At 46.7% G+C, this 14,077-nt stretch overlaps 1 protein-coding gene across 1 annotated transcript in view; it reads left to right on the forward strand.

Moving 5' to 3' along the window:
* Positions 1 to 6,650: 6,650 nt before the first annotated feature.
* Positions 6,651 to 14,077, forward strand: part of LOC149354392 (nose resistant to fluoxetine protein 6-like) — a 57,641-nt gene continuing 50,214 nt past the window's right edge. The window contains exon 1 of the mRNA XM_089575975.1: positions 6,651 to 6,834. Coding sequence (XP_089432101.1) covers positions 6,651 to 6,834 — 184 coding nt within the window. The remainder of the gene's footprint in view (positions 6,835 to 14,077) is intronic.

Raw genomic sequence — 14,077 nt, forward strand, 5'->3', positions numbered from 1 at the left:
TGATATACAGGGTGTGCCAGCTAACTTGGACCAAGATTTAAAAAAAAAACTAAGCGTTCTTCTAACCTGAAATTGCGTGGATGTTGTTAGGGTTTATCTAAAGTTACACTACTATTTTTTCGGTCCTCCTATTTGAATAATTAGTCGAGTTAAATAAATTATTTTTTAAAATATAGCTTGAAACGTTCAGGCGTCAATAGGAAAGTTGTGGAGCTCCACAAATATTGTCCAACCCAGGCACTTCCAACGAAATAGACTTAGCGTGGCGGTTTTTATGCGGGAAAAAGAAAAGCCCGCGCAGTTTAAAAAATACCACGTGACAGTGCACTCCGTGCGGCCGAATGCGCCGCGATTACAGCGCTCTTATCCGTGTTTTGTAAGAACCATCACTCGCTTAGCGCCTTTCGTGCTGCCCAACACAGGGCTTCGCGTTGTGCTTGGTTCCAAGATAAGCGCCAGTGGGCACGGGCGGCAGTTGAAAGAAAGCACGGCTCCCGTTTCTGCGGCGATTATTGCGCTTTCACGTTAGCAGAATGCATGCGGAAGAACGATGACAATCTCATGAGTTTGAATTCGGGAGCAAGATCCCAACAAGCAAAGAAGTATATAACAAGCCTGATAACGTCGCGTGAATTACACTGAGGAACAGGAGCCGCGCTTTCATTTGCCGCCCGAACCCACTGGCGCTTATCTTGGAACCAAGCGCTACGCGAAGCCCTGTCTTGGGCAGCACTAAAGGTGCTAAGCGAGTGATGGTTCTTACAAAACAAGGATGAGAGCGCTGTAATCGCGGCGCATTCGGGCGCACGGAGCGCGCTGTCACGTGGTATTTTTTAAACTCCGCGGGCTGTCGTTTTTTTCGAATAAAAACGGCCACGCTAAGTCTATCTCGTTGGAAGTGCCTGGGTTGAACAATATTTGTGGAGCTCCACAACACTCCTATTTACGCCTGAACGTTTCAAGCTATATTTCAAAAGATAATTTTTTAATCTCGACTAATTATTCAAATAGGAGGACCGCAAAAATAGTACTGTAACTTTAGATAAACCCTAACAAAATCCACGCGATTTCAGTGCAGAAGAACGTTTAGTTTCTTTGTAAATCTTGGTCCAAGTTAGCTGGGACACCCTGTATAAATGGCGCATCTCACAGTGTATGGCGGTATACTATGGAACGTTTAGTTTTTACGTTGTGGAGTGAATATTTTGGATTTACCTTGTCTTTTTTTATGGGTCTCATAGCGTTAGATATTTTCTGGGAAAGAGATAAAGTGATGCATAAAGCGAAAAAGAAGTTTTAGGGAGGCAGACACATTATTTTATCTTCTACAATTGATTACCGCTGGAAAATCCACAATCACCAGTGGTCTGCGAACTATTCTGATGTGCCGTAGCATTTCTACTCGGGTTCACGATCTGAAGGCAAACTAAATTGATGGGTCGATTCTTTGCGCGGGGGACTGTTTCATGTCCAAGAATAAATCTGCCGTTAAATCCATGCAGCAACGAGACCCCTGTGCGCATTTAAATCCAAATGCAGCCATATGCAGTCATAGCTCATTCCGGGGATCACTAAACGCAGTGTTGCGCATGGCATGCCGTTCAGAACAAATCTCAACGAGAAGTCAGGAACGCCGGCGCGAATATGCGAACACTATGGCGCACTCTAATCTTAGGAATCAACCAATGCACGCTGGTCACCGAAACTGCAGTTGGTAAATTTCTCATTTTCTGGCGGAGCGTTCGGGCACAAACCTTTGCTAAGCGCCAGAACACATAGCAGTCATTTCGGCATTTCAGTAAATGAGGTGGAACCAGGAACTTTACGCTGCAATTGCGAATGAATTGTCAGAATAGGAAAGCGGTGTTTCTACCTCCATGTCTTCGGAATGGCGTTCGCAAGTAACTCATCCTTCCCTTATAAAAGCACCTCATTGATGTTATTAGCTTTTTATCGGAATTTTACTAACCCCGGCTTACAGTGTGCCACCTTTTAAAAACCGGCATTTAATTGTGCAGCTGCACAAGCACTGCACATGTTTTACGGTACAGGGAAAATGTCCTTCAGGTTCACTTCAACTCTACTGCTCATTCTTACGATTTACTTTGTGTAAAAAGAAGTCAGTTTGTAGCTAGCTTCTTGCGAAAATTTGGATTTCCGGAGGCGCTTCTGCTTTCCTGTAGTCTAACATAACCCGTCCGATATATATATATATATATATATATATATATATAGACGAAGCTGGCAGTGGCGCGGGACGGAGCGCTCGCGCTAGGTCAGCGGCCATTAAATCATCTCTTATCCATCGTTCATCACGCCTCATTCTTCGGCTGGCCGCCACGTTACATTTGGTGTGAGGTGCTGGGTCCCTCCATCGCCATCCTCGTCACGGAGCTTCGGCGTCCTGCGCCTGCCGTGAACGTCGGCCGTGAGTACCTGGTCGCTCCGCAGGGCCGTGCCCCAGCCTGCCCGACATGAACCGACGTCACCGCTTACCCCAGCCCCGTCCCCCGCCCGGACCACAAGACACTTCAACCTGACACCGCTGCCGCGACCATAATGACCCGACCGACGCAAGAACCTGCCCACACAAGAGGATACCGCCCCCCTGCCCCTGCCGTTCGATGCGTCCAAGGACCTCGGCCGTCAGCTCCGGGCACCCTACCGCCCGGATGCTTCGTGGACCGGGACTCATCCGCCTATCATCTCAATCATCGTGGCGGCCAGCACTTCATCACCTTGCCACTTCTTTTCTGCAATGAACGCCATCGCTGAATCACGCATCCCTTCGTCCACGTCTTCCTCAGTTTACGATCTGGACGATCGCTTGGTGGCCCCGGGTAATATTACGAAGAAGCCGAGCTGGCAGTGGCGCGGGATGGAGCGCTCGCGATAGGTCAGCGGCCATTAAATCGTCTTTTATCCATCGTTCATCACGCCTAATTCTTCGGCTGGCCGCCACGTTACAATATAATCGGCTGCTTAAGGCTGAGACTGCCCAAAACGCAAAACCTTTACTAAAAACTAAACAGGTGATCAGTGCTCAGGAGCGAAGCTTAATTGGATATAAGCCAGCGAAAGCTGTCTGAAGCCGGAGTCTTGGAGGTATGTTTTGAAGCAAATCGGCTGACGTTACGTAAAATAGCAGTAATTGTGCTACAAAAGGCTCTTGGAAAATTTGTTTTGACAACCGTAGAAGCAATAGGCGTAAAAGATAAGTGTGCGCTTTCTGTAAGCAGAGCGAGAGGTTTGCACACATTTGAGTAAACGGAACGTGGTATAAGCGTTCCTGATAAGTTGTATTGATGCAAAACTATCGGGAAATAGCATATCAATAGTATCGATAGTTTTTTTTTAAACTATCGATAGTGTAAACAAACTCGATCGAACGATAGAATCGATAGAACTATCGAAAGTACTAACTATCGATAGTACTATCGAGAGTGCGCTATCGATCGTACTATCGATAGTTTTTTTGCCATCGATAGTTCAATGGTGACTCAACTATCGATAGTATCCATAGTACTATCGATAGTTTTGCATCACTACACTGAACCCATCGCTGAGGTACCGCCACTAGTTGCTCGCCAGCCGTCATTGAGGGTGCCCACTGCCAAAGAAGTAGTCAAGGCTGCGTCCTTCTGATTCCGATCATGTTTTCGTGGTTCCGGATTCAGCATTGACGCCCTGGCTACTAAAATGTTGTTTCCATGGCCAACGACAAAAAGTGCCAGTTCTTTGTGACTACTGGAAAGACATTCTATCGGTCATGTGGCGTTTATTGAAGCAAAACATTTGTTTCATCATTTTGTTTTATTTCTGTCTGTTTAAAGCGAAAGCTGCACTTTGGTGCATAACGCTTTGGTTAGTTTTTTTTCTATTATTCTTTCTTTCTTTCGTTTGTGCGCATTCTGCTCCCAAGCCTCTTAATTCGTCGTACTTCACACTCTCAGCTGCTCAGTGTGTCCACGGAGCACATTCCCGTCTGGACCTTCCAGGAGTGCGGATGTTCCTTGCGACTCCTCTCGCGAAGTATTCGCGCCTGCCGACGTTACCGTCGTGCTTTAGCCCTCGCCGCGCCCGGCCCCACCTCGTGCCTGCCCTCCGGACGAGCTCGAGGAACACCGCGCGCGTCCAGCGCCGTCCGGCGCTCTCCCGCCCCTACTAGGGCTTCTCCACCAGCCGTCGGTCGCTTAGGCGGCCGCGTTCCTACTACAAGTAGGCCTCCCTACACGTCGAACCCGCGGCGGTCGCGTCGTCTACCCCCACCGGGACAGCCTCACCGGGCCGCCGTCGTGTGCTGCAGCGGCGGCGGCCCCTTCCTCCCTGGATGCTCCCAGCAGCTGGCACAGCGGATACCGATGGCGGCGGCCTGCCCACCTCATCAAGGACTGGTGCGCCAAACTTGGACGTGAGAGCGGCCTGCCTGCTGCCCTCTGCCCTCCCCACGTGCACTTGTGCGCGCGGGGCCTCATCGCTCCGCTCACCATGGCGGTTTTCAGCGACACCATCCAGCTGCCCCTCTGGAGCGGCTTCCAGTGGACTACCCAGGACACTGCAGTGCTCCTGCTAAAGCCCGCTGGCCTTCGTGGTGCTAGCATCCTAGTGCCACTGCTGTGTACACAGCCCGTCACGCGCCGGAAGAAACGCCGGTCTACAGCGTCCCCCGCCGCGCTGCTCCCTCGGAGCAGTTACCTGCGGTCTTCACCTGCTGTCGCGAGGACCATCATCGTGACAGTGTCCTGCTGACAGCCCCGGCTGCCATGCAGTCCTTCCTGGCCCCTGGCTAGCCTTCCAGCTGGTCGGAGGCCATGCTGCTTGCCTCCAGCAAGCCCCCAACGTGCGCGCGCCACTCCCAGCGTGCTGCCGTTTATCTCCCCTTCCCCGGCGGGCCTGCCTACCTCGGACAACTTGGATACGAGTGCCCTGGATTTCGGCAAGCTTGGAGACGGCGGCGACTGCAAATCCCCCTCCCCTTACCCTTCCCAACTCCCACTTCCCTTCCCCCTGGTCCCCAAGAGTGATGCCGTGAACAAGGCCAACATACGTCGGGACCAGTATCCCCCCCCCCCCAAGAATATACCATAATGATTCAAGTCAAGTCAAGCACTGACCTGAATCATTTTGGCTGTTGCTTTTGTTGATGCCATCCCAAAGAATGACGGGCGCGCCCCAGCGACCAGAAAACCATGCACGAGAGGGAAAAATTATGAAGCTTTTCTTACTTCTCACTTTTCCTTTCATCTCTGGAGAGGAAAGAATTGAGCTTCTTGTCGAAAATACCTTTGCCAGCTACGGCTCGTGAGATTCGTTTCACGTCGGTGCATCGTAACGCATTCCTTTTCCTCCCCGGTCTGCTTGTCCCAAACGGGTAAGCTGTGACATATTTTGTGCAAAGGTATCAAGTCAGATTTAGGGTAATTAGCCCTACTTCGGGCACTTGCAGTGTGAAATGTGTGCGTGCTGAGGATGCATTTAATGTTCTCAATTTTTTGCCTAAAAGTAGTTTCAACAGTTTTTGCAGCGATTCTTCGGAACCAGTATTGCCTACACTTCGAGTAACGCTTTCGGAGTCAGCTATCGTTCAATTGCTTCAAACAGGTTCCACTTAAAGCATGGCGACATCAATGCAAAGAGGCACGTCCTCGGGCTACGAACGATTGCTTCCCTCCGCTGTTAGCGCCAAGTAAGAGAGGCACTAGCGAATATGCGACATGGTAGCATTTGCATCAACGTCCCTCTCTCACCACATGCATTTTGCCAAGCTTGCGAAAGCGTGTCACGGACTTGCTGGCAGTCCCCACACGTTTTCCGTTCATGGCACGAGCAAGATTATGAAACAGCAGAAGAGAGAGTGAAAGAGGTCGTTTTTTCGCTTGAGGTTAGATCGGGAAATATATTGGTCATGATAAAAAAGCGCTAATGCAGAGTGACTGGCTCAAAGCGGCATCCTGCACTGACGCGGCCGGAGTTTGGTGGGACAAGAGACAAAGAAGCAAGACCTGCAGCTTGCACTACACCCGTTGCAGCCTGCTCAGCCCTGGCTTGTCGGTTTTGTGCCCTAGAATGCAGTCTGTCTGCTACTATACCGCGATTTACATCGCTGAGCTTTAAACGATCTTCACTACTGATTTTGCGGCCCGTGCAAATTACTTGCTGCCCGACAGGAGACTTCGACGAAGTGCTTCCGGTAGAAAATGACTCGTATGGCACCCATTTACTGCACAATATTTCTGTTATTCAATGCGTGCTGTGTTAAGTCGGCGACACCTTCAAGTGTCACTGCTAAACCGAATGTCAACGTGGAGGCTTCGACCACCAGTCTCAGGCTATCAACAGTTACAGAAAAGCCAGAGTATTTTGTAACGACACATGTGTTTGCTCAGTTGCTGCCCGACAGTCAAACCACAATTCAGGATGGAGCAGCCACGGCTGAAATTTCAGGGACCAACGGTGAACAAGCATCTGAAAAGGGGGGGGCTGTCGCTGCAGCTACCTCACCTGCGACGCTTGACTCGACGCACGCGATCACGTCAGCGTCTGACGCTTCGTACGATTCAACAAATTCAACCCCCATAAGTACGCCAAGCCTCGGCTTCGCATCGGTCGTGACTGAGCCTTCGACTGCAGAGGCAATGACAGCGTCTACCATGCAGCCAACAAAGAAGGCAAGGTTCTTCGACAATATCCGCAGCACGATCAAGAAGCTCATGTCCACTGGAGGTGGCGATTTCACCCGCCAGTTGCTTGAGGCCGACATATCAGCCGACTGCGTCCTCGGGTTGCTTCAGTTTATGCGCGCCTTCCGAGAGCTTGAGCCATGGGCTCTGAGACGTAAGTATACTGCAGGTATACTATTTGCTTTTTAACGTGTTCAGTATCGCTCGATTCTAACTGCGTAATGAAGTGACAGTCGCGTACTTCTCAGTGCATGAATGTCCCCGGCTTCGTTCTTACAAGGAGATTTTAAACTGTGAGGCCGGAAAGTGCTTCGATGATATTTGTGTGACTTTTGTTTAACGTATTACACAGATGTCGCAAATTTATTTTTACTCCTATGCATTTATTATCCTGTTTAGAAATGTAAATATTCTTCCTTTATTATATTTCAGAGTTTCTTTTTTTTGTTACTTGGTAGGTACAGCGCTGTTTATTTAGTATGGAAACTTAGTAACGCCTCCTACATACACCTTGGTTCGTAACGAGTACTATTTAAGCAAGAGAATATTTCAAATGTGCCGTAGTATTTTTTTGTAATGCATGAATATTTACTTCGCCGAGAAATGTTTCGTATGTGACAGTGATCATGAGGCACAGGCTTGAATGTCAAAGCAAAAGCCTTAAGCGGTGTCGAAAAAAATCTCCTTTCCTTACTCTTTGTGTACAATCATAATGCGCTGCATCAACCATTTATTAAAATTTTCGCTTGTTTGTTAATAGCTAAAATGCAACAGAAAGGTGGAATTACATAGCGAAGGAGCTGAAAGTTGAAATTAAATGATATTCGAAGTTAGGCTTAAAATGCAGTGGACCGGAGTGGTGAACAATGTCGAAGGAAAGACTCTTCCAGTCCCGAGCCATTTTCACAAAGAAAGAGCATGTAAGCCCATTGGTATGTGGTGGGGAAGGGTAGACGACTTTAAACTGGCTGATTAGACTTGAAAGGCGGTGAGCTGTAGAAGTGAGTGAAATATCAAGTGGTGCATGATAAACTTTGTTTTAACGGCACATACTAAAGATTGGACGTCTAGATTTGAGATTAGTGAGGTTAATCTGGGATTTAAGTACATGGCCGCTGGTATGGGCCGAAAAAGTATGTCTGGCTATGCGATTCTGAACCGATTGGAGGATGTTTGAAAGGCTAGATTCTTGAGGGTCCCAGACTGAGCAAACGTGTTCTGATTTAGGCCGGACAAATCTGCGATAAGTTAACGTTTTAATCTAGGGAGAGGCGAGTCGCAAGTTTCGATGGAGGTAACCAAGAGTGCGAGTGGCGTCGTTAGTAATGTTCATTACATGCGCAGACCAACTGAAAGTATTAGAAGAGGTGATGCCGAAAGCAATTATAGGAATTAACAAGGGGTACTTCAGAGCGGCATATCACACATTTTCAGGGTTGGTAGTGTTGCCGACGATAAATACAGATTAATAACGCTTATTTGTGTTTGAGCGCAATCACCCCTTCAGCGCCGCCGCGGTGGCTCAGTGGCAACAGTGCTCGGCTGATGACCCGAAAGACGCGGGTTCGATCCCAATCGCGAAAATCTAGTGGCCCGTATTCTGTGCGTTGCTGGTTACAGAACCCCAGGTGGTCGAAATTTAAGGAGCCCTCCAATATGGCGTCCCTCATTGCCCGAGTCGCTTTGGGACGTTAAACCCCCTATACTATAAACCATTCTTAGCAACGCTGAAGGTTGTGTTGAAGTATGCAAGAATCAGAGCTGTTATTGAATATGCAACGGTAGCATTTCACAATGAACAAAAACGCTACAGAACGACATTTTTTCTTTAAGGCCATGCTGCAGCTCACAAAACTTTGCGAAAAAAAATTCCGGTGGTTTAGCATTGCGAAAGCACGCGTTTTTACAGGTGGACACCACCGCCACGTGCCTTAAAGCGAGATTGAACTGTCCGCTGGCTAAGGGAGTCAGTTATACCCCTTTACTTTACTCTTTTACAATCAACGGAGTCAGCCTTCAGGTGGTTTTCAGAAAAGAAAGGCGCTTAAACTCCTAATGTGCAGGTTGACGCCACCGCCTACTGACATCGCGATCGAGGTGTCCGCTGACCCAGTGAGCCAGTTACACTTGCGATACAGAGGCTTTACACAGACACCGCTTAAACCCGGCGAGTGCGACTAGAAGTGCTTCCGCAGTAAAAAACACCGGCATTGTGTTAGGTGCTGTTATGGACGAAAAATGGGTCCGGTATTCTTTTAGCTTCATCACACACTAACTTCGACTTAGCCACCCTTCCCGTTCCTTTGGTGCATATACACCTCCTTCCCCCTGGATTACATTAATCCTGGTGAATTTTTGCCCGTAGATTTGTTTCCGGGAGATTTTATTCGGCAGTGGATGCTCTCAAAGGGTGTGGAGCATGAGTGGATGCATCCATTCTACGCCCACTGCGATTGCATCGACTCTCTTAGACAACCAGACCAAAATGACTAGGGACACCAGACTGTCCAGAGCGCTGCGACTACTTCGATGTACTCATACTACAGCCCCGAGTGCACCTACTGTAATCAGATAACTCATAACCGTGCAGAAAAAATAAAAGGATGTTAGTGACGGAAAATAGCACAATGTATCCTCAGCACCAGTGTGCATTATTCAAAGAGCTCACTTTTTTCTTGCTTTGTACGCTCACTTTAGACACAGTTAAAAACCAACTACAAAAACTTTGAATAAGAGATAGAGGACACAACAAAGGGGCACTCGCAAATGAAACGAAGTTAATGAAATCTGCTGTAACCTATCTACCGCTCGTTCAAGTGCGCACCGGAAACGGGCGAGGAAGTACATGATCAAAGACTGACTGAAATTTCAAGCGGTTAAAGATGAATAAAAAAAATGATTCACCAGCAGACATTTAAATCGCAAAATTAAACCATAAATACTTCTATGATACGCTGAGGCTCTTAGTCCGACTATACTGACACGCAAATGGTTTAATGAAAAGTAACATTTCAAAGACGAACTGCAAAAGCATCGGCTGCCATATTCTGACAAGAGAGCGAGTGCATCATTCTCCCTTCCACTGCTGCAGCCAATAAGAAAGTGCGTTTAAGTAGCAGCCTTCCGCATGCTGGTTTCCATTAATGTTCGTACTTTCTTCAAGACTTCCTTCTCGCGTAATTTATTTATTTGTCGGTTTTATTTCTTTCTCATTTCTCGTGCACATATACGCGTGCGGAATGCCGATTTCACCGGGTTTCAACATATGTTTCGGCTGCTGGTGCCAAACTCCTACGTCTCTGCTTGTTCCGTATCAGTTCGGTTGCGGCTTTTAATGAAGGCTGATTGACCAAACTTGCGGCTTAGTTGCGTATTGAGTTGCATCTTAATGCGTTCTGAGGTACACCTTGGACAAGACCGCCAAGTTGAAGGGAAATTTTTGGCACATTTCCTTCATTATCCTGTCGTTTACGTAAGCACCCCCAAGATAAGCGAAAGCAAGGCGGCGTGCCCCTCAAGGAAACTTGCGGTCGGCTGAAAATGCAGAGGCAAAAGGAGCCGTTTTAGAAAGAACCTTTTGAAGAAAACAACAAAATTCGAACAAACACACCTATAAAGAGCAAAAAGGTCAAAGTAGTGCCTTCGCCAAATCGTGAGGCACACACGAGCCGCATTTCAATCTAGTAAATCAAGGCCGAATAGTCGCGGTGCTTAGCATTTCCCGCAATTTATTATGCACAAAACTTATCCGGTGAACTTGCCGTCTGCAGTTGTTGGAGGATAAAGTATGCGCGTTCTCCATAGTTCAGCCTGTATGCAGATCCTCACAGGGTTTAGATGACGACACAGATTTTTAATATGGAAGCGTCCTCACTTACTCGCGCATGCGCCTTTCATTGTATACGCCAAGCAAGGCTTCTGTTTCAATAATTGTGTACGCTACATGGCCCATTATTTTGGCGCTCCATTCCGACTAATAGCCCTTGGAAAATAATGGTTCTTGACTTTGATTTGGCGTACTATGTGCTATTTTTGTATAAATTGCGGTGTTCCGGATGTTAACCCACACCGCAGTGAACGCGTGTTGACCTTCATGCACTACTCGTTAGCCCGCCACACTTTGAATAATCCTACCCGCCAGTCGGTGACCAGCCCAGTTTGTCCTGAGGAGACATCCACCTCACATAGAGCCAGTGACATGCTTAGGTATAACCACTGAGACTAAATGACGAGTGGCACTCCGTTCTACGGTTTTCGGTTGCATTCTGCAGGCGGCAGAGTTCCGTCTAGACGGAACTGTATCCACAGCCTAAGGAAGGAATCTAACGTCTTTCAGCAGTGCTGTGGACTGGTGCGAATCTTTTTCTCTTCACTGAGTAGACCAGTTTTTTTTTAATGCTGAGCGAACAATTGTCTCACATCAAAAGGCTCAATCGACGTAATTCATTTTCATTTGTAATTTTAAGCTAAAAAGTCCTTGTGCTGAAGGAAAGCTTGAAATTGTTTCGTATACTTTGCTTTCACGATGTTAACACTTTTTCTGCTTGGTATAGTTGCTCCCTGGTAAAGGACTCGGATGAACAGTCATTTTCACATCCCAAAAAGGTCTCTTCACACATCACAATCATTTCGAATCTTCGATTTAATTATTTTATAGTTTGCCTGCCAACAATTTAAGTTAAGCTGAAGTAGATGGCTAAGAATTAATTTAGACGGCACTGGAAAGCAGAACACAGCACTAATACACCGTGGTACGGCCCAGTAGCTCGCCTAAACAAGTTGTAATAGCTTTTTGGACCAAGAAGTGATTTCCAACGGGATGAAAAACGCAAAGAATAGGAAAAATAATACGGCTAAGTACCTTCTTTTTTTCGCTGCACACATAACATCGAAAAGCTCACCTGCATAGATGCAGAATATACCTGAGATTTGGACTTGCTTCCAAGCTGCTGCTTGCATGAACCTTTTAACCACACTGTCTTAAAGCTTAGCTGCGCAGGAATGTTTTGCAAATAAATCAACCTTAGTCAAGCGCGCAAGTGCTGCGGCCGTAGCTGCCCGCACAAGGCGCGTGGCTGCCCGTTAGAGCTCGCGGCTTAATCTCACAGCGTTAGTCCTTCCAGAATGCACCGAAAAATGTGCATGTCCTGTTGTGGATACCGCTACTTTATTTATTTATATTATTTATTTTGAACCTCAAGGTACCCGGCGGGACATGAAATGAGGCGTGGGCTCTTCAACAGTGGTTGATGATGACTACTGCGTGGTAATCATTAAGATGATACAGCTTCCTCGATGGCAGTCTTCAAATGAGCAGGATCAGGAATTTGCGCTAGGCGCTGGTAAGGCCATTCGAGTCGTGAGTTTTGTGCACAAAAACTGACTTCTGAGGTGGAGTAGCGCGGGCACGATCCGGGATGGCGCTGTTAGGATCGCCTGTGTCAGGTATTCGACACAATGGTTGAATGAGCTGGCTGTTGTGGGGTGAACAAGAAGGAAAAAAAGCCTTTGATAAATGTAGAGGCGGGAAATTCGTCCAAGTGAAGCGAGTGAAAGAAGCTGTAGCTGAAATTTTAAGTCATATGCAAGAGTATCGTGAGTAGTGCGAAAGAATGTAGCGACCAGAAAAATGTAGCGACCAGAACAAGAGCTGAATAAGGTTAGAGATGTGGATCAGAGATAGCGCTTTCGAATTCAAGTTTAGGTCGCACAAGTGTTGTATAAGTAATTTTGAGGAAGAAGGCGCCTTGTGCGGGTTACGACAGAGGTACGTAATTGTTCGGTTATATGTATTTATTATCCGGTTAACGTGGCAATACAATGATAAATTACTAGTGAGGTTAATACCAAAGTATTTAAAGGATTTAGCGGAAATAATAGTAACATCGTTAACTTTATCAGCAGGTGGAGTAGAATTTCGGCGGTGGTGAAAAGAAATCACTACAGTCTTTGTATTTGTAGTATTAAGGGACATTAGCGATGGAGTACACAATTTATGTATGCAATACAGGTCATTTTGGAGGACAGATGCATCGTCGCGTTAGTTATGGGGCGGTAGAGTACGCAGTCATCGCTAAAAAGGCGTATGACAGATGTTACTGTGGAAGGCAGGTCGTCGATGTATATTAGAAAGAGAAAGGGGCAAAAAATTTTGCCTTGGTGTCCTCCTGAAAGAACACATAAGGCATGAGAAGTCATTAGCGCAAACAAATTGAATGCGGTCGGTTAAAATGCTTCAAATTCAGTTCAGGACATATGGATGAAGGCGCGAAGTTTAAGTAAAAGGCGGGAGTGCGATACCTTGTCGCAAGCTTCCTCGAAATTTAGGAATAGTGCATCAGTTGGGAAATTGTGGTCAAGATTGGAATGAATTTCATGCAGCAACCAAACTAATTTGGTTTCACATGAGTGTTCCTTTCTGAATCAGTGCTGGTTTGGATGAAAGTGTGGCTTAGCGGTGTTATAAGTGTAGCAACGTTAGAGTAAGGACGTGTTGCATGATCTTGGAGAATACACTAGTCAGCGAAATGGGTCATCAGTTGTCCTTGGATGATCGGTTACTTTTCTTGAAAGCTGGAATGACCTTGATAACTCGCCAGTAATGTGCAACGGAGCCTGCTTCAAACGACTGCTGAAAAATGAGGGAAAGAATAGGATTGCAAACATGCTTAGGCTTTCTTAAAACTGTCGACTTAATTCCAGAGATAATGCAGGAAGATGACAATTTAGCCAGTCGATAATATTAAAAATACCTTGTGAGTTGAAGGTGATGCTGTTCATTAGTGGAAGCGGTAATGGGGGAAGATCAGGAATATTATGAATTTCTTTATTAATAAAAGCTAAAAAAATAGCGTAGTTCGATATGTGGAGCACCTCAGATACGCGTACTGGTGAGCACGTGCTGTAGCAGAGTGAAATAATAGTATTTATATAAGGGTTAAATGTTTCGGGGAGCGCTTTGGGTTTGTTTATAGCGTCTCAGGTACAGTAGTAGAAAAGAAGAGGTGTTTAGTTTGGATAGTGAGGACGGAATAATGCTCGGCATTCAGGTGGTATTTTGTTCTGTGCGCATCCGGTGTTAGATAAATTCGCAGAACAAGAAAGGAGCTTTTTATCGTCATTTAAACGTTTTAGTTTGATATTAAGCCATGAAGAACATGTTCGCTCTGTTGCCGCTGAGGGTAGGAATGTAGTCTTATCAAACGCAACAAAGTGAGTTTGAAGAGGCACCAGTTCGACTCAGTAGAACGTAGTTGATAAGTAGAGGCGATATCATTAGGGAATTCATGTTATTGTAGTCTCCTTTGTCGTATGGTGCCAGTATTTTTATGCGAAGCATATTGCTAGAGCTACCACTCACGCCGTCGCCGTGGGACCCCCCCGTGACGCCGTGACGT

Source organism: Amblyomma mixtum, chromosome 3 (assembly GCF_055824585.1).
Source record: "Amblyomma mixtum isolate Tamu chromosome 3, ASM5582458v1, whole genome shotgun sequence".
NCBI lineage: Eukaryota > Metazoa > Arthropoda > Arachnida > Ixodida > Ixodidae > Amblyomma > Amblyomma mixtum.